Here is a 19757-nt window from a genome sequence, read left to right on the forward strand (position 1 = left end):
CGCCTTGAAGCGGCACACGAGCCTTCGGCGATGAGAGCTTCGGCAGGCGGCAGGCCGTTCCCCCGTGTCGTGTCCCTATTCGTTCGAAGTAGCATGTGTTGAGGTGCAATGGAGCGGCGTTTGTAGAAGAGGATAAAAGTGCGAGATACCGGGACGAACAAGTGAACATGAGAAGACTCGTGTTTCTAGAGAGAAAGTGGAGTCCATAGGACACACATCCAGCAAATGAGGCAGTTGACGCGCGACGTGTTTTCAGCCGGCTGAGTGCAAGCATTTCCGTTTTTTTACTGATCAGATCCTCTAAATTTTCATAAATCCTTTGAATTCGAATAAAAAAGACCCTGGTGGTTTTTTTTTTGAGGGAGACCCTGGTGTGTTTAATCCACCCATCCAAAACAAAACATTGTATTCAGTCCACCTCTCTGTTTGTCGCACGATAGACGGACGCGCTTTCTCTCCACCGTTTATATTCTTCCCCAGAACCGGCGACATTTTTCTCCCCTTCCAGAAGTACACAGCGCACACCACCACACCTCGAGATCTCTCGAAATTCGTTCGTCCATGGCGATGCAACAGACCAGGGACCCCACCGCCAAGCTCCCTTCCGCCTTCCCCGTCGCCGGCGCCAGCCCTCCTCCCCTATACCACCACCACCACTACGGCACCTTCTCCCCTCCTCCGCCGCCGCCCGCCGCTGCAGCCGCCTACGACCCCTCCCTGAAAGGTCAGCGCTCCTTCTCTCGCACTACCCTCCAGCTCCGGCCCGTCTCCGTGGAGACTGAAACGACTCCCTGTGTGCGTGCGTCTATGTCTTGGCGCGCAGGACGCGCTGCTCAGGGCGTTGTTGCTTTCCCGTGCACCATCCAGCAGCAGGTCTTGGTGGAGGGCCTCCCAGTCCGGGAGCCGCGGCTGCCGTTCTGCGGCGTCGGCGTCGGCTGGGCTTTGTAAGTGTCCTTCCTTTTGGTGGTGTTTGTCTCCAATGCGATCGATGTGGCAAAGTTAGGAAACTCTTGAGTAGGTAACAGTATGTGACACTTGGTTGCTACTTGGTATGTGAAGAATGGGGGATTGCACGAGTGACTGTTTCATTAACAAATTGGGTGAGCAGCATTTGGAGGATATGTTCCAGGTCCAAAACATGCCATCCTTGCTAGTGAGAATTTGCAATCAAATGGTACTGGAATTGGATTATGATATAAGTTGATACAGCAGAAGAGGATTGTCCTAAACTGGCTTGGTTACTTCTGGAATGTGTTGTGCTACTGTGCTGCTATCTAGTAAACTGCCATCTTTTAGCATCGTTATAACATTCATATTAAGGAGTTTGTGTAAGTTCATTGTTCTTACCTGCAAATTTAAAATGAAAGCACAGTCAATCCATATTAAAGACTTTAGGTTGGTTTTGTTTTGAAGGTTCTTACTAGGGTTCTTCTTGGCTGCAATTCCCTGGTATATTGGTGCTTTTCTTCTATTCTTTGTTGCTTTGGATCACCGGGAGAAGCCTGGATTGATTGCCTGCACAGTTGCTGTAAGTACTCCATTTTCTAAAGCTTATCACATACTAGCATTTTCTTCCGGTGCGCTGTTGTTTGTCTTTTGTATATAAAATGAACTGAAAACACTTAGATACTTATTAATGTTTCCTTACACGAATGCTTCCTGTAAAGTTAATTTTATAAAGCTGTGTGATCTTTGTTTCTGTTACTGAAAGTGCTTCTATCTCCAAAAAAGAAGAAAAAAAATTAAAAGTGCTTCTTCTTCAGTTCAAAAAATATACCACTAACACCATTGACTTTTTTGTTAGTTACTCATGCTGTGGTTGAGAAGTGCAACAAAAATCATCCATTAAGGGCCGTTTTCAAATGTTAGTAGTAAGCAACGATGAACACAACGTCCTACATCTGTGCTAGGATATTGACTTGCTAGCATATGTTCCCTTGGTTATTATGCCTAGAAACAAGAACCAACCCAGCTGGAACAGTTGAAATAACATGGAGCTGCATCATTTTTGAGAAGATAAATATTCAGAGCTACGAGCTACAATATCAGAAATTGTCGCATGAGACATGAACATAGAACAAACGAGTAGCCTCGCTTACCATATGGGTTTGATGTATATGCCTTTGGTTTAGTTTATGTCCAATGGTACATCTACAATGGCATGTCGCAATAGAAAGTGTGCCCCTCTCGACCTGAATGTTACACAGGGAGTTGTGCCAAAGAAATTGGGTCAATTAAACTGTTGAGATCGAGATCGATGCCTGATGTTGTGTAGTGCATTTAACTAATTCCAGTTTTTGTTGGCTGTAACGAAAAATTCTCCTGCAGGGCATTTTTGCAGTAGTCCCTTTCATGCTCAATGGCGTAAGAATGCGTCCGTTCTTTTTTTGAGAACGAATGCGTCCTTTCTGGTGACGCTGGAGCCTGGAAGTCATCAATCCAGATTCTTAATGGCCTTATTCTGTCATGCTGGAAGTCGGCAATCCAAATCCACATGTTCCTCGCCATATTTGTCATGTCTATAGTTGTACCATACGGTTCATCCATGTGAATAACACAATCGATTATCCTATATCATTCACAGGGGCGTATATATGTGATCTGTGTGTTGAATTGTTAGTCCGGCAATTTATTTTCTGGGATATAGTAGTATGTTGTAACTGTGGTAGCAAGATTGTTTGTTTTGAAGAGTGATTTTTTATTGTGAAACACATTTTTAATAGAAATTTGTACACCCTCCCCTCACAAAAATATTAGATGTTTTGGATATTTTAATATGAACTACATATGACTGAAATGAATGAACAAACACACTAAAACGTGTCTATATTCATCCGATTTAGAAAAAATAATTACTACATCTTATATTTGTGAACAGAAGGGTATCTTAAAAAAAACGCTGCTTCTGTCCGGAAACGACGATGTTTCTTTGTTGTCGGGGAATCATATGGTTCCAAAGTCATCACGGGAATAAAAGTAGAGATACTTTATTTAGGCATTCCCAGTGTATTTACCTCACAAATAAATAGTAATCAATCTTTTTATATTTCATAACTCAACGGATAAATCACGGACACATAGCTATTTTGTCAAATTAAGCAATGACAGAAAATATATGATTTATCCAAAACAAAATCTTATTTGTCTTTTTGTTTTGTATCAAGATTTGTCTTGTATAGTTTTTTTTTGTTGCGTTGGAAAATGGTTGAGCCCCGTGCATTGGCACGGGTATTTACTTAATAACAGTAATTTCTTTAATATTGAATCATAGTTGGTACGTTCTCCTCACCTCCCATCACCCCTTTCATGCTGGTTCCCAAACACCCCCCCCCCCCCTCCCAAGAAAAACCCTATATCGATTGGCTTGACCCTCCATGTTGGTCTTTTTTCGGTTCACCCTATCTTATTTTTCCTCTCCACACCCCTCCCCTGGCTTGGAATGATCTAAATTAAATCAGTACTATCTTTTTCTTGTCTTACTAGAAGTCATGTACTACTCGGCCGGGCATCCGGCATCTCCTACGTGCGAGCGATTCCCGACTCCGATCCCATTCCCCATCCACCATAGGCCTTCTGCGTGCTCCCTAGGGCGCGTGGTCGTAAGACACAATCCACCCTAGGAGGGAGAGAGGGGGTTTGAAGGAAGTGATGGAGGGTGTGGCGAGGCTAATGCGGGGTTTGAAGCTTTCGGAGGAGGAGAGGAAGGGGGTGAAGATCCGGTGTTCGGCGAAGGAGAAGGGCAAAGAGGTGGCGTTCCAGTCGGTGGCGAGGCTAATGCGGGGTTTGAAGCTTTCGGAGGAGGAGAGGAAGGGGGTGAAGATCCGGTGTTCGGCGAAGGAGAAGGGCAAAGAGGTGGCGTTCCAGTCGGTGGGGAAGATCATGTCCGAGAAGTTGGCCCATCCAGACGCGATCTCGCTCACCCTGGGGAAGGTGTGGTGCCCGATCAAGGGGATCACCTGTACGGAGATAGGGGTAAACAAATTCCTCTTCACGTTTCACCAGGAATCGGGGAAGCGGAAAGCGGTGGAGGACGGACCATGGATGTTCGACAAGGATCTGGTGGTGGTGGAGGAATATGTGCCTAGCAAGCGGCTCGAAGACTACGCCTTCAATGATATCCCGATCTGGGTCAGGGTTTTTAACCTCCCTTTGGGTATGATGAATGAGGATTCGGCGGAGGACATTGGCAACACCATTGGTAGATTTGTGGAGGCGGATACAGGAGCGGATGGAAGTGCAATTGGTAGATTCCTTTGAATCAAGGTACGGATGCGGATTGATAAACCAATCATGAGGGGATTCACCCTGGACGATGGTGCGGATCGGAAGGAGAGTAGGGGCGGAAAAGGAGAGAAGCCTATCGGTTCCGAAGATGAGGAAGATGTGGACTGGTGTAGGTTTGAGTATGAGTTCTTACCGGATTTCTGCTACACATGCGGTATGATCGGACACGGGGACAAGGACTACCTGATTAAAACCAGTAAGGGAGAGAAGCAACAATTCGGCAGATGGCTCAAGGCTGATCTTGGGCAGAGGAGGGGGAGAACTGAGGAGGGTACGTGGAGATCGGGGGGTCGTGGTTCTGGTGGAGGCCGAAGCTACGGGTACAGCCGCTCCGGGGGCCGGTCGGGGAGTGGGAGTGACAGCCTCACCTGGAGAAAATCTGAATCGAAATCAGGCAATGGGAGTAAAGGAGGAACAGAGGGAGGGGAGGAGGTGACGAGCCCGAGCAAATTGGCACCGCCACCGAGTAAGGCATGGAACCCTAGGAAGTTGATGCTTGGGGGGGGTCCAAGGAAAACCCTACTGATCAAGGAAAGTTAGATGCCTCCAATGCATCCTAGAGTCAGGGTGGGAAGGAAATAGTCATGGATGTAGATGGAAAGGTGGAAGGTAGGCCACTGGAGAAACAGAACACTCAGTTAGCCCAGCATCAGGAGACTGCTGAGCCACAGAAGAATTACACTGGTAAACGATATCATAAGAAAGGGCGCGATCGGCCGGAGGGGAGGGTGAGGCAGGACAATGAGACAGTTCTGGGCTCGAAGAGGGGGAGGATGGACGAGGGAGTGGAGCAAGTGGGGGAGAAGAGTCGTGAGGAGGAAGGAGTGCAGGGGGTGGGAGAGGAGACGGATGCAAGGACAGTTTCGCCTATCAACGTTTTATCGGCCGGGCTGCAGGAGCAGCCCCGCCGAACACAATGAAAATAATCGGATGGAACTGTCGGGGACTCGGGAACGGCCCGGCAGTTCGTAGCCTCCTCGAGATGGGGAGGATGGAGGTGCCCGATGTACTGTTTTTGGCGGAGATAAAACTGTCGAAGAAGGAGTTGGAAAGGTTTCGTTGGATGTTGGGTTTGCCTCATATGGCGGCATGGAGTGCAGAAGGGCGAAGCAGGGGGTGGTGCTGTTCTGGAGACGCGAGGTGGATATTACGCTTCGATCGTTCGGAAGAAGACATGTGGATGTGGACGTGAAGGAGGAGGATGGTAGAATCTGGTGGCTTACGGGGGTATATGGAGAGTCAGCGGCTGATCGGAAGGTGCAGACATAGAAAACCCTACGAGTTCTGGGTCAACAACACCAAGGGGGTCGTCTGTGGCTTTGTCTAGGAGAGTTCAACGAGATATTGTCACTGGATGAGAAGATAGGGGGTGCGGTTCGACCACAAAGGCTGCTGGATAACTTCAGAGAGGCCCTCGAATCTTGCGCGCTCAGTGATATTGGGTATGAGGGCGATAAATTCACCTGGCGAAATCATAGTAAGGAACTTAGCACCTACATTTGTGAGCGCCTTGATAGGGCCACGCCGAATGCTTCCTGGTGTGACTGGTTCCCCAACTTCAGTGTTCTCAACGGGGCTCCCCGCCACTCAGACCACAGGCCCGTCATCGTTTGCACCCAGGAAGAAAATAGAAGGGAGCGGGGCGGAGACCGTGGATTCCGTTTTGAAGCATGGTGGCTACAGGAGGAGGGATGTAGTGAGGAGGTGCAAGGGGCTTGGGAAGAAGGATGCTTAGAAGGGAGAGGTGGTGTTGCCACAGCGTTGAGGTCAGTGGCGGGGCGTATGTCTAAGTGGGGGAAGGAAATGGCAGGTGACTTGGAGGAGAAGCTGAAGCAAGCTGTAAGGGCATATCTATCCCTAAGTGTTTTGGTGATTGATGACAATGCATTTGCGGACTAATCGTGTGCCTTGAGTATTCCAGACACTTCATTACTAGGCACAAGACGATTGGGTGCCCCTCGAAGACTGATGAAGACAACGTCTTTTCTACGTTTCTTTTTGGTGGATTTGAGTCGTAGGAAAGCCGTACTATTAAGAGGGGGTCCGCGTTGGAAAGGGTTGGGTGGAATCATCACGTACACGTCTCCTTCTTATCCCCTCCTTTTTCCTTGGAGCTTCCTCCGTTTTCTTGCCTCCCTTGTCTGGCTGCTGTGGTTGGTCGCGGTAGTACCGCTCCCAGGAAAACGGTAGTACTGTAGGCATCCGCGGTAGTACCGCGCGGTGGCGCGGTAGTACCACAGGTGCCCACAGTAGTACCGCTCCCCTGGAGCCGCACTACCGCTGCCCACCAGGCTAGTGCCGCCCCTTTGCGGTAGTAGGGGTGGATGCAATTTTTTACATCCCCACCTACCGTGGTAGTACCGTTTTCGCCGAGCGGTAGTACCGCGCTATGCAGTCAGGCAGTAGTACCGCCCCTCGGCGGTACTGCTGTGTCGGGTTTTTGCTACTTCCGTTTCTTTGCGGAAGTAGGCGCGGAAGTTCCCTTCCCCCTGGCTGGGGTTTTTTGCCTTGCGGTAGTACCGCATGGGGGCGTGGTAGTACCGCGCGTGCGGAAGTACCGCCCCCAGCTCCTGCGCGTCTGTTTATCTTTACTGTCGCTGGGGTTGCGGCAGTACCGTGGGTCGGCACGGTAGTACCACACAGTCGTGCGGTAGTACCGCTTGGTTGCAAACAGTAGTACCGCGCGGCCTTGCGGGAGTACCGCTGGCCGCAGGCTGGTTGGTGGGTAACGGTTGGATCCTTTTCCCACACTATATAAGGGGTCCCCTTCTTCCCCGTTGACTCACCTCTTTCACCCCTAAGCTCCATTATTGCTCTAAACTCCATTTTCGCCCGATCTCACTCCCTAGCCGACCAAACTTGTTGATTTGCTCGGGAGTGGTTGAGAAGGCCTCGATCTACACTTCCACCAAGAGATATTTGATTCCCCCCACTAATCCCTTGCGGATCTTGTTACTTTTGGGTGTTTGAGCATCCTAGACGATTGAGGTCACCGCGAAGCCATAGTCCATTGTGGTGAAGCTTCGTGGTGTCGTTGGGAGCCTCCAATTGAGTTGTGGAGATTGCCCCAACCTAGTTTGTAAAGGTTCGGTCGCCGCCTCCAAGGGCACCAATAGTGGAATCACGGCATCTCGCATTGTGTGAGGGCATGAGGAGAATACGGTGGCCCTAGTGGCTTCTTGGTGAGCATTGTGCCTCCACACCGCTCCAACGGAGACGTACTTCCTCTCAAAGGGAAGGAACTTCGGCAACACATCCTCGTCTCCACCGTCTCCACTCTTGGTTATCTCGTGCCTTTACTTGTGCAAGCTTATTTGTTTCATATATCTTGCTTGCTTGTGTTCCTATCCTTGTTGCATCATATAGGTTGCTCGCCTAGTTGCATATCTAGACAACCTACTTTGATGCAAAGTTTAAATTGTTAAAGAAAAGCTAAAAATTGTTAGTTGCCTATTCACCCCCCCTCTAGTCAACCATATCGATCCTTTCACAAGCACGCCGGGAGCTAGAAAGGTGTATGCGTGCTCTGGTGAGTGAAGAGAAAATTAGAGAGGAGGCGAAGCTTTGGTGTAGGGTGGAAAAGATTGAAGAGAGGAGGAATACCAAAGCCAAGCAACGGTCTCATGTCACATGGTTGAAGAAGGGTAATAGGAGTACAAAATACTTCATGGCTATGGCGTTTGCTAAGAAGAAGGCAAACAGAGTTAGAGTGTTGAGGAAGGAGGACGACTCGGAGGTGAAGGAGGGAGAGGAGCTTAATAACTATGTTTGCTTGTTTTTTCAGGAATTGTTCACGTTGGGGCACGGTGACCGGTTGCCGGAACTCATCGACAAAGTGCAAGCGTGGGTAACCCCGGCCATGCGGGCCATTCTTGAGGCTGAGTACTCCAGGGAGGAGGTCAAGGCAGCTCTTGATCACATCGGAGACCTCAAGGCGCCGGGCCCCGACAGTATGCCCTCCATCGTGTATAAGAGGCATTGGAATTTTATGTGGGACAAGGTGGTTGAGGAGGTCTTGGCGGTTCTAAATGGGGGCGCAATGCCGGAAGGGTGGAATGATACAGTGGTTGTTCTTATCCCCAAAGTGAAGAACCCAAACAGGATCAAAGACTTGCGGCCAATCAGTTTATGTAATGTGGTTTATAAGTTGGTTTCCAAGGTTTTGGCCAACCGGCTATAGTTGATTCTGCCATAGATCATCTCGGATAACCAAAGTGCCTGCGTGTCAGGGAGGTTAATCACGGATAATGTCCTCATTGGTTACGAGCTCTCACACTTCTTGCTCAACAAGAAAAATGGTAATGATGGAGTTGCTGCAGTTAAAGCGGATATGAGTAAAGCATATGATCGAGTCGAATGGGACTTCCTGCGTGCTATGCTGCACAAACTTGGCTTTGGGGAGAGGTGGACTGATTTGGTGATGAATTGCGTAACCACAGTGAGGTATCAGATCAAGGTGAATGGTGATTTGACTGAGCAGTTTTCCCCTTCGAGAGGGCTTCGTCAAGGTGACCCAGCATCACCATATTTGTTTGTCATATGTGCATGAAGGAAATATGCCCTAGAGGCAATAATAAAGTTATTATTTATTTCCTTATTTCATGATAAATGTTTATTATTCATGCTAGAATTGTATTATCCGGAAACATAATACTTGTGTGAATGCATAGACAAACTAAAAGTCACTAGCATGCCTCTACTTGACTAGCTCGTTAATCAAAGATGGTTATGTTTCCTAACCATAGACATGTGTTGTTATTTGATTAATGGGATCACATCATTAGGAGAATGATATGATTGACATGACCCATTCCATTAGCTTAGCACCCGATCATTTAGTATGTTGCTATTGCTTTCTTCATGACTTATACATGTTCCTATGACTATGAGATTATGCAACTCCCGTTTGCCGGAGGAACACTTTGTGTGCTACCAAACGTCACAACGTAACTGGGTGATTACAAAGGAGCTCTACAGGTGTCTCCAAAGGTACATGTTGGGTTGGCGTATTTCGAGATTAGGATTTGTCACTCCGATTGTCGGAGAGGTATCTCTGGGCCCTCTCGGTAATGCACATCACATAAGCCTTGCAAGCATTGCAACTAATGACTTGGTTGCGAGATGATGTATTACGAAACGAGTAAAGAGACTTGCTGGTAACGAGATTGAACTAGGTATTGAGATACCGACGATCGAATCTCGGGCAAGTAACATACCGATGACAAAGGGAACAACGTATGTTGTTATGCGGTCTGACCGATAAAGATCTTCGTAGAATATGTGGGAGCCAATATGAGCATCCAGGTTCCGCTATTGGTTATTGACCGGAGACGTGTCTCGGTCATGTCTACATTGTTCTCGAACCCGTAGGGTCCGCACGCTTAAGGTTTCGATGACAGTTATATTATGAGTTTATGAGTTTTGATGTACCGAAGGAGTTCGGAGTCCCGGATGAGATCGGGGACATGACGAGGAGTCTCGAAATGGTCGAGACGTAAAAATCAATATATTGGACGACTATATTCGGACATCGGAAAGGTTCCGAGTGATTCGAGTATTTTTCGGAGTACCGGAGAGTTACGGGAATTCGCCGGGGAGTATATGGGCCTTATTGGGCTTTAGGGGAAAGAGATAGGAGAGGTTGGGCGCCCCCCCAAGGCCTAGTCCGAATTGGACTAGGGGAAAGGGCTGCGCCCCCTCCTTCCTTCTCTTCTCTTTTCCCTTGCCTTGACTCCTACTCCTACTACATGGAAGGACTCCTAGTTGGACTAGGAAAGGGGGAATCCTACTCCTGGTGGGAGTAGGACTCCCCTAGGGCGCGCCATAGAGAGGGCCGGCCCTCCCCTCCTCCACTCCTTTATATACGGGGGCAGGGGGCACCCCATAGACACAAGTTGATCCACGTGATCATATTCTTAGCCGTGTGCGGTGCCCCCTTCCACCATAATCCTTGATAATATTGTAGCGGTGCTTAGGCGAAGCCCTGCGATGGTAGAACATCAAGATCGTCACCACGCCGTCGTGCTGACGGAACTCTTCCCCGACACTTTGCTGGATCGGAGTCCGGGGATCGTCATCGAGCTGAACGTGTGCTAGAACTCGGAGGTGCCGTAGTTTCGGTGCTTGATCGGTCGGGCCGTGAAGACGTACGACTACATCAACCGCGTTGTGCTAACGCTTCCGCTGTCGGTCTACAAGGGTGCGTAGATCACACTCTCCCCTCTCGTTGCTATGCATCACCATGATCTTGTGTGTGCGTAGGAATTTTTTTTGAAATTACTACGTTCCCCAACAGTGGCATCCGAGCCTAGGCTTTATGTGTTGATGTTATATGCACGAGTAGAACACAAGTGAGTTGTGGGCGATATAAGTCATACTGCTTACCAGCATGTCATACTTTGGTTCGGCGGTATTGTTGGACGAAGCGGCCCGGACCGACATTACGCGTACGCTTACGCGAGACCGGTTCTCCCGACGTGCTTTGCACATAGGTGGCAGGCGGGTGTCAGTTTCTCCAACTTTAGTTGAACCGAGTGTGGCTACGCCCGGTCCTTGCGAAGGTTAAAACAGCACCAACTTGACAAACTATCGTTGTGGTTTTGATGCGTAGGTAAGATTGGTTCTTGCTTAAGCCCGTAGCGGCCACGTAAAACTTGCAACAACAAAGTAGAGGACGTCTAACTTGTTTTTGCAGGGCATGTTGTGATGTGATATGGTCAAGACATGATGCTAAATTTTATTGTATGAGATGATCATGTTTTGTAACCGAGTTATCGGCAACTGGCAGGAGCCATATGGTTGTCGCTTTATTGTATGCAATGCAATTGCGCTGTAATGCTTTACTTTATCACTAAGCGGTAGCGATAGTCGTGGAAGCATAAGATTGGCGAGACGACAACGATGCTACGATGGTGATCAAGGTGTCGCGCCGGTGACGATGGTGATCACGACGGTGCTTCGAAGATGGAGATCACAAGCACAAGATGATGATGGCCATATCATATCACTTATATTGATTGCATGTGATGTTTATCTTTTATGCATCTTATCTTGCTTTGATTGACGGTAGCATTTTAAGATGATCTCTCACTAATTATCAAGAAGTGTTCTCCCTGAGTATGCACCGTTGCGAAAGTTCTTCGTGCTGAGACACCACGTGATGATCGGGTGTGATAGGCTCTACGTTCAAATACAACGGGTGCAAAACAGTTGCACACGCGGAATACTCAGGTTATACTTGACGAGCCAAGCATATACAGATATGGCCTCGGAACACGGAGACCGAAAGGTCGAGCGTGAATCATATAGTAGATATGATCAACATAGTGATGTTCACCAATGAAACTGCTCCATCTCACGTGATGATCGGACATGGTTTAGTTGATTTGGATCACGTGATCACTTAGAGGATTAGAGGGATGTCTATCTAAGTGGGAGTTCTTAAGTAATATGATTAATTGAACTTAAATTTATCATGAACTTAGTCCTGGTAGTATTTTGCAAATTATGTTGTAGATCAATAGCTCGCGTTGTTGCTTCCCTGTGTTTATTTTGATATCTTCCTAGAGAAAATTGTGTTGAAAGATGTTAGTAGCAATGATGCGGATTGGATCCGTGATCTGAGGTTTATCTTCATTGCTGCACAGAAGAATTATGTCCTTGATGCACCGCTAGGTGACAGACCTATTGCAGGAGCAGATGCAGACGTTATGAACGTTTGGCTAGCTCAATATGATGACTACTTGATAGTTTAGTGCACCATGCTTAACGGCTTAGAATCGGGACTTCAAAGACGTTTTGAACGTCATGGACCATATGAGATGTTCCAGGAGTTGAAGTTAATATTTCAAGCAAATACCCGAGTTGAGAGATATGAAGTCTCCAACAAGTTCTATAGCTAAAAGATGGAGGAGAATCGCTCAAGCAGTGAGCATGTTCTCAGATTGTCTGAGTACTAAAATCGCTTGAATCAAGTGGGAGTTAATCTTCCAGATAAGATAGTGATTGACAGAATTCTCTAGTCACCATCACCAAGTTAGTAGAACTTCGTAATGAACTATAGTATGCAAGGGATGACGAAAAAGACTCCCGAGCTTTTCATGATAATGAAATCTATGAAGGTAGAAATCAAGAAAAACATCAAGTGTTGATGGTTGAAAAGACCACTAGTTTCAAGAAAAGGGCAAAGGGAAGAAGGGGAACTTCAAGAAGAACGGCAAGCAAGTTGCTGCTCAAGTGAAGAAGCCCAAGTCTAGTCCTAAGCCTGAGACTAAGTGCTTCTACTGCAAAGGGACTGGTCACTGGAAGCGGAACTACCCCAAGTGATTGGCGGATAAGAAGGATGGCAAAGTGAACATAAGTATATTTGATATACATGTTATTGATGTGTACTTTACTAGTGTTTATAGCAACCCCTCAGTATTTGGTACTAGTTCAGTTGCTAAGATTAGTAACTCGAAACGGGAGTTGCAGAATAAACAGAGGCTAGTTAAGGATGAAGTGACGATGTGTGTTGGAAGTGGTTCCAAGATTGATATGATCATCATCGCACACTCCCTATAATTCCGGGATTAGTGTTGAACCTAAATAAGTGTTATTTGGTGTTTGCGTTGAGCATGAATATGATTTGATCATGTTTATCGTAATACGGTTATTCATTTAAGTAAAGAGAATAAATTGTTATTCTGTTTACATGAATAAAACCTTATATGGTTACACACCCAATGAAAATAGTTCGTTGGATCTCGATCGTAGTGATACACATAATCATAATATTGAAACCAAAAAGATGCAAAGTTAATAATGATAGTGCAACTTATTTGTGGCACTGCCGTTTAGGTCATATTGGTGTAAAGCGCATGAAGAAACTCCATGCTGATGGGATTTTGGAATCACTTGATTATGAATCACTTGGTGCTTGCGAACCATGCCTTATGGGCAAGATGACTAAAGACTCCGTTCTCCGGAACAATAGAGCGAGCAACAGATTTGTTGGAAATCATACATACTGATGTATGTGGTCCGATGAATATTGAGGCTCCCGACAGGTATCATTATTTTCTGATCTTCATAGATGATTTGAGCAGACATGAGTATATCTACTTGATGAAACATAAGTCTGAAACATTTGAAAAGTTCAAAGAATTTCAGAGTGAAGTGAAAAATCATCGTAACAAGAAAATAAAGTTTCTATGATCTGATCGTAGAGAAGAGTATTTGAGTTACGAGTTTGGCCTTCAGTTAAAAACAATGTGAAATAGTTTCACTACTCACGCCACCTGGAACACCACAATGTAATGGTGTGTCTGAACGTCATAACCGTACTTTATTAGATATGGTGCGACCTATGATGTCTCTTACCGATCTACCACTATCGTTTTGGGGTTATGCATTAGAGACAGCTGCATTCACGTTAAATAGGGCACCATCTAAATCCGTTGAAACGACACCGTATGAACTATGGTTTGGCAAGAAACCTAAGCTGTCGTTTCTTAAATTTTGAGGTTGCAATGCTTATGTGAAAAAGTTTCAACCTGATAAGCTCAAACCCAAATCGGAGAAGTGCGTCTTCATAGGATACCCAAAAGAAAATGTTGGGTACACCTTCTATCACAGATCCGAAGGCAAGATATTCGTTGCTTTGAATGGATCCTTTCTAGAGAAGGAATTTCTCTCGAAAGAAGTGAGTGGGAGGAAAGTAGAACTTGATGAGGTAACTATACATGCTCCCTTATTGGAAAGTAGTTCATCACAGAAATCTGTTCCTGTGACTACTACACCAATTAGTGAGGAAGCTAATGATGATGATCATGTAACTTCAGATCAAGTTACTACCAAAACTCGTAGGTAAACCAGAGTGAGATCCGCACCAGAGTGGTACGGTAATCCTGTTCTGGAGGTCATGTTACTTGACCATGACGAACCTACGAACTATGAGGAAGCGATGATGAGCCCAGATTCCGCGAAATGGTTTGAGGCCATGAAATCTGAGATATGATCCATGTATGAGAACAAAGTATGGACTTTGATGGATTTGCCCGATGATCGGCAAGCCATAAAAAAATGGATCTTCAAGAAGAAGACGGACGCTGATAGTAGTATTACTATCTACAAAGCTAGACTTGTCGAAAAAGGTTTTTGACAAAGTTCAAGGTGTTGACTACGATGAGATTTTCTCACTCGTATCGATGCTTAAAGTCTGTCCAAATCATGTTAGCAATTGCCGCATTTTATGAAATCTGGCAAATGGATAACAAAACTGCAATCCTTAATGGATTTCTTAAAGAAGAGTTGTATATGATGCAACCAGAAGGTTTTATCAATCCTAAAGGTGTTAACAAAATGTGCAAGCTCCAGCGATCCATCTATGGACTGGTGCAAGCATCTCAGAGTTGGAATATATGCTTTGATGAGTTGATCAAAGCCACTAGGGCCACCGTAATCGCCTCACGCCCTCGCATAATGCAAGATGCCGTGATTCCACTAAGGGACCCTTGAGGGCGGTCACCGAACCCGTACAAATGACAACCCTTGGGGGTGGTCACCGAACCCGTACACTTTGGCAACCCTTGGGGGCGGTCACCGGTACCCGTCAAATTGCTCGCGGCGATCTCCACAGCCTAATTGGAGACCCCGATGCTTGCTCGGAGCTTTACACCACAATGATTGAGCTCCGAACACCACAAAGGTTGGGGTTAACTTCCCAACGACACCACGAAACTTCACCACAATGGAATATGGCTCCGAGGTGACCTCAACCGTCTAGGGCGCCCAAGCACCCAAGAGGAACAAGCTCAAGGGCACCAAGCACCCAAGAGTAATAAGCTTCTCAACTTATAACTTCCACGTATCACCGTGGAGAACTCAAACCGACGCACCAAATGCAATGGCAAGGGCACACGGAGTGCCCAAGTCCTTCTCTCTCAAATCCCACTGAAGCAACTAATGCTAGGGAGGAAAATGAGAGAAAGAACAAGAAAGAGAACACAAAGAACTCCAAGATCTAGATCCAAGAGGTTCCCCTCACATAGAGGAGAAAGTGATTGGTGGAAATATGGATCTAGATCTCCTCTCTCTTTTCCCTCAAAAACCAGCAAGAATCCATGAAGGGATTGAGAGTTAGCAAGCTCGAAGAAGGTCAACAATGGGGGAAGAACACGAGCCCAAAGGATAAGGTTCATTGGGGAAGAAGACCCCCTTATATAGGAGGGGGAAAATCCAACCGTTATGTGCTCAGCCCGCACACGAGCGGTACTACCGCTCGGGCGGAAGAAACAAGGAAATGGAGCAACAAAACATGAACCTTGGGGCGGTAGTACCGCATATGAGCGGTACTACCACTCACCCCATCGGTACTACCGCTGGAGGAGCAGAACACGGGACCAAAAGAGGCAGGGCAGAGCAGAGTACGATGGTAGAAATGCAGAAGCGGTACTACCGCCCGACCGGAGCGGTACTACCGTGCCTTACTGCCGTGCAACTACTGCTAAACCCGACACGAAAAGAGCAGGACCCAAAATCAAGGTGGTAGAAGAGCGGCACTGCAGCGGTACTACGACTGAGAGCTCCAAGCGGTATTACCGCTTGGGCTCGCGGTACTACCGCTGGGACCAGACAAAAGCCACTCTCAAGAAGACAGGAACTGCCATAACTTCTGCATATGAGCTCCGAATTGAGCAAACTCAAGCTTGTTGGAAACAAGACAACGAGTAGCATCAAAATAGCGACTGGTTATAGTAAGAAGAGGCAGGGGAAGTATGCCTAACAAAAAGAGGAGTGAAACCTCCAACCGAGAAGAACCGGCAAAACCTCCAACATCGAAACACCATAGAAGATGCGAGTGAACTCCGTTTTCGATGAACTTGAGCTTGTCATCAAGATGACCATAATCTTTAAGACTCACAAAGAGAACCAAACAAGAACCAAGAAAGATAATGCAAGGATGCAATGGTTTGAGCTCTCAACGAACGATACGATCAAGCTACTCATCGAGAGCCTCCCTTGATAATATGGCAATCGATCCTATAACCCGGTCTCCCAACTACCATCATGAGACCGGTAAAATAGAAAACCTATCAAGGGCAAACCTTGCCTTGCACATGGTCCACTTGAGATAGGATGACGATCTTGACTCCCTCAAGTTGGACCACCTTTCTTGATTGTGTTGACTCAATGAAGACTAGTTGATTGCTCCCTCATACTTCACTATGGGTGAGCCACTCTTCCGCACATCTTCACAAGTCCATTGTCACCACAAAGGACGACAAGCTTCAAGCATTTGATCTCTTCATGATGCTCCACTTGAACTTGCACACCGCAACCTAACCCCACAAAGAACTCTCACGAAGACCATGGGTTAGTACACAAAAGCGTAATTGACAATTCTTACCATACCATGAGATCACTTGATCCCTCTCGGTACATCTTCTACGCTTTGTGGGTTGATCAACTTGATTCACTCTTTGACTTAGTCTTGATCAGCCTCTCACAAGACCAATCTTTAGGTAATTCCTTGAATATCACCTTGATCGACACAAACTCTTCTTGAAACCAACACATGTACTCCAAAAAAAGCCTATGGACAAAACCTTCAAATATAACTCAAGGAAACCATTAGTCCATAGAGATTGTCATCAATTACCAAAACCAAACATGGGGGCACAACATGTTCTTTCATACCTAAAGTGCTAGTAAATGGACAACAACGGGGACTGAAAAATACCAGTGAAGCTATATCCATATGGTTGTGTCGGTATGGAAGGTGTACTTGTTGAGTGCGATTTGGACCCACCCGCGACATCGGCAATGTAAGATTGTTCGGATAATGGGGTGGTATGCCGTCGTCCTATCTTATATGCATGATTCCTACACAAGACAACTTCTTTGTCATGCTTTGGCATGTTTGCATATTGTTCCCGCATATGTCATCGTTTCCTCTCAGAAGGTTCATCTGGCAACATACATGAACATGGCAATTAGGTATATGAACTCCGGAAGGACATGCAATCATAATAAAAGATGAAATTAGTGTAGGTTGAGTAGACACCTATCATCTCACTCGAGGGTCCAGATACATAACTTGGGGGCACAAATCTTTCTCGAGCTTGCATGTCATATACATGTTGAACATGCATCATAACGTTGTAGAGACAAACATGATGAAAAATGTTGTTGACATACTTGCTGACAGTTGGCATTAGCAAGACTTGCAGCCTTTTTTCAGCCCATGCCTGACGCCGTTTCTAGAGGTATTCCGCCTTCTTGTCATCAGACATCCGGGCATACTATCCGTTGCCGCCCTACAGTTTTTTAGCGTGGAGATTCTCTAAAGTGGAATTGTTCGTAACGTCGGAACGATCCTGATTCTCTGACAACGACAGGGAAGCATCGAAATGAGTACGTTCCATCTGCTTGACAGGTGAAATCCATATAATGGTGAGAAAAGTTCAGGCAATGCAAAGTAAAATATGTTCCATCACTTTGGATAGCAGATTTGCTGAAATTGTGCATTGAAACGAACATGAAGAAGCATGTATCCGAAAATAGAGTTTGAATGGATGAATACCTGTTGGTTGCGGCTGCGGGGAGGTCTGAACCGACGAACCGATGGCAGACGCTCGAAGGCGGCGGCGGCGTCCCGGATGGCCGGGCCCCCAGGCGGCGGCGACGGCGTCACTACCGTCCAGCAGGCGGGAAGGCTGTGGCGGCGGAAAGGCGGCAGCCGCGCGCCGTCACTGCTCCAACGACGGCGTCCCCAACGGCCGGTTTAGGAGGCGATGGTGGCGCGGCGTGGAGCGGCTGGACGCCAAAGGAGCGACTGGGCGGCGAAGGAGCGGCGGGTCAGGTCGCGATGGTTGGGGGCGGGCGTGGCGACGCGATTGGGGCGATGCGATGCGGCGGGGGTGGTTCCTTTCGTGCGAAAGGTACGCATAGGGAAGGGGATCATCGGGATTGATTAGTGCTAAACATGTTTAGTCGCTAAACATCAGGACAATAAGGGTTGTTGGATTAACATGATCGGATGGTTGAGATATGTTGGATCTGCCCTTTTAGGTCTTTTTATATTGGTATAGATATAGAATATGGTGGGCGTAAGGTATATGTCGGACATGATTGATGTTAACCACTGGAATATATATACCACTGTTACAAACACGAGCAATTAAGCCTTCCACTATGTAATTGGTGCCCAGTATCTCAAAATCTTGCTACATCATCAGCGATGACCTGAGAAAATAATTTGGCACCGCTCCAGCAATGTGTACTTGCAGCACGTGTAAAAGCAGGACCCACAATTGCATAAAAAAGTGGTTGACAAAGTCACCTTTCCTTCACACATTAATGCTAAAATACTACTCCCTCCGTTCCTAAATATATGACATTTTAAATGGACTACAACATATGAATGTATGTAGACATATTTTAGAGTGTAGATTCACTCATTTTGCTCCGTATGTAGTCACTTGTTGGAATCTCTAACGGAGGGACTACTACTTCATTGCATGAAGGAAGTGGGCATGGGAGCAACTAGGTGCTCCGATTCTCTAATTTTTTCCTATGGCACCAGCTGGGCAATGAAAGGCACCAGTGTCAAATGAAGCAAAAATAAATTTGGCTCCGCTTTTGCCCTACATAATGAAGGGCCTTAGTAGCTAGTAAAAAATAGAGCGAGAGTGGGCCGATTTTTCTTATTCTTCTTTGAAACTAAAGGTACCTTTGACTCAAAGGATTTTCATATGAATTTGAAGGATTATAATCTTTGTGTTTTTTTCTTATGTTGGTTGTTTGATTCATAGGACTGAATCTTATAAAAAAATCTACAATTTTTTGTGTGCTATTTCCCATAGAATTTCTAGCATCCACTCAACTCTTTTTAAAAGAAAACCCTTACAAATACTCCTTCCGTTTCTTTATATAAGATGTATTTTTTCTGACACGATGACCAGAGCACATAAAGCATAATTGGTTTGCTACCAACATTTGGTATTGCCAATATTTGGCAAGCCAACATCTAGCAAAATCAAAAGTTGCCAACATTTGGCAACTTCTTGTGAGATTGGCAATGAAAATTGACAAGCAACCAATCTCCAGCCAATATTTAGTTGTTGCCAAAATTTGGCATGCCAATTTTTGACATCAAACCAATTATAATTTCAAAATATTTGGAATGAAATTACCTTTGGATAATTTGTTGGTCTGCAGAAATTTAATCAATTAGGCAAGGAAAGGAAGATATACATACAACCAGGAGAGATAGTTTCCTTATTATTATTATTATTATTATTATAAGAGATACAGAAAATCGAGAGAGATACATTCCTTTTTTTTCTGAAGGGGTGAGAAATAAATTATGAGGAATTGGAACAAATGCACTCTGAAATTTTATCAAAAAACAAATACACCTTATATAAAGTAATTGAGAGAGTACATTCCATCTAACGTTTGGAGGAAATTAATCGGACGGCTGGCGCCCA

The 19757-nt window shown here is 46.0% G+C and overlaps 1 protein-coding gene and 1 long non-coding RNA gene across 2 annotated transcripts; one reads left to right on the forward strand and one right to left on the reverse strand.

Annotated features, from left to right (window-relative positions):
- The first annotated feature begins 422 nt into the window (after window positions 1–422).
- Window positions 423–2619, forward strand: LOC125523036 (large ribosomal subunit protein eL20z). The gene is made up of 4 exons (XM_048688072.2): window positions 423–724; window positions 824–944; window positions 1414–1528; window positions 2329–2619. The coding sequence occupies exons 1-4, from the start codon at window positions 562–564 to the stop codon at window positions 2389–2391; spliced, it is 462 nt and encodes a 153-aa protein (XP_048544029.1). The 5' UTR covers window positions 423–561; the 3' UTR covers window positions 2392–2619.
- A 12163-nt stretch (window positions 2620–14782) lies between these two features.
- LOC125523396 (uncharacterized) lies at window positions 14783–19336 on the reverse strand. The gene is made up of 3 exons (XR_007290211.2): window positions 17849–19336; window positions 17330–17690; window positions 14783–17233 (listed from the first exon to the last, which is right to left on the reverse strand). It is a non-coding gene; the product is annotated as an uncharacterized LOC125523396 (long non-coding RNA).
- Between the last annotated feature and the right edge of the window lie 421 nt (window positions 19337–19757).

The sequence above is a fragment of the Triticum urartu genome, chromosome 7A (genome assembly GCF_056163025.1).
Source record: "Triticum urartu cultivar PI428250 chromosome 7A, HENAU_Tu73, whole genome shotgun sequence".
Classification (NCBI taxonomy): domain Eukaryota; kingdom Viridiplantae; phylum Streptophyta; class Magnoliopsida; order Poales; family Poaceae; genus Triticum; species Triticum urartu.

What these genes read in the sequence shown, in the direction of transcription:
- LOC125523036 (XM_048688072.2), top strand. Translation starts at nt 562, where the DNA reads ATGGCGATGCAACAGACCAGGGACCCCACCGCCAAGCTCCCTTCCGCC. An exon ending in CTACGACCCCTCCCTGAAAG is followed by an intron (nt 725 to 823) that starts GTCAGCGCTCCT and finishes CTTGGCGCGCAG; the next exon opens with GACGCGCTGCTCAGGGCGTT. An exon ending in TGATTGCCTGCACAGTTGCT is followed by an intron (nt 1,529 to 2,328) that starts GTAAGTACTCCA and finishes ATTCTCCTGCAG; the next exon opens with GGCATTTTTGCAGTAGTCCC.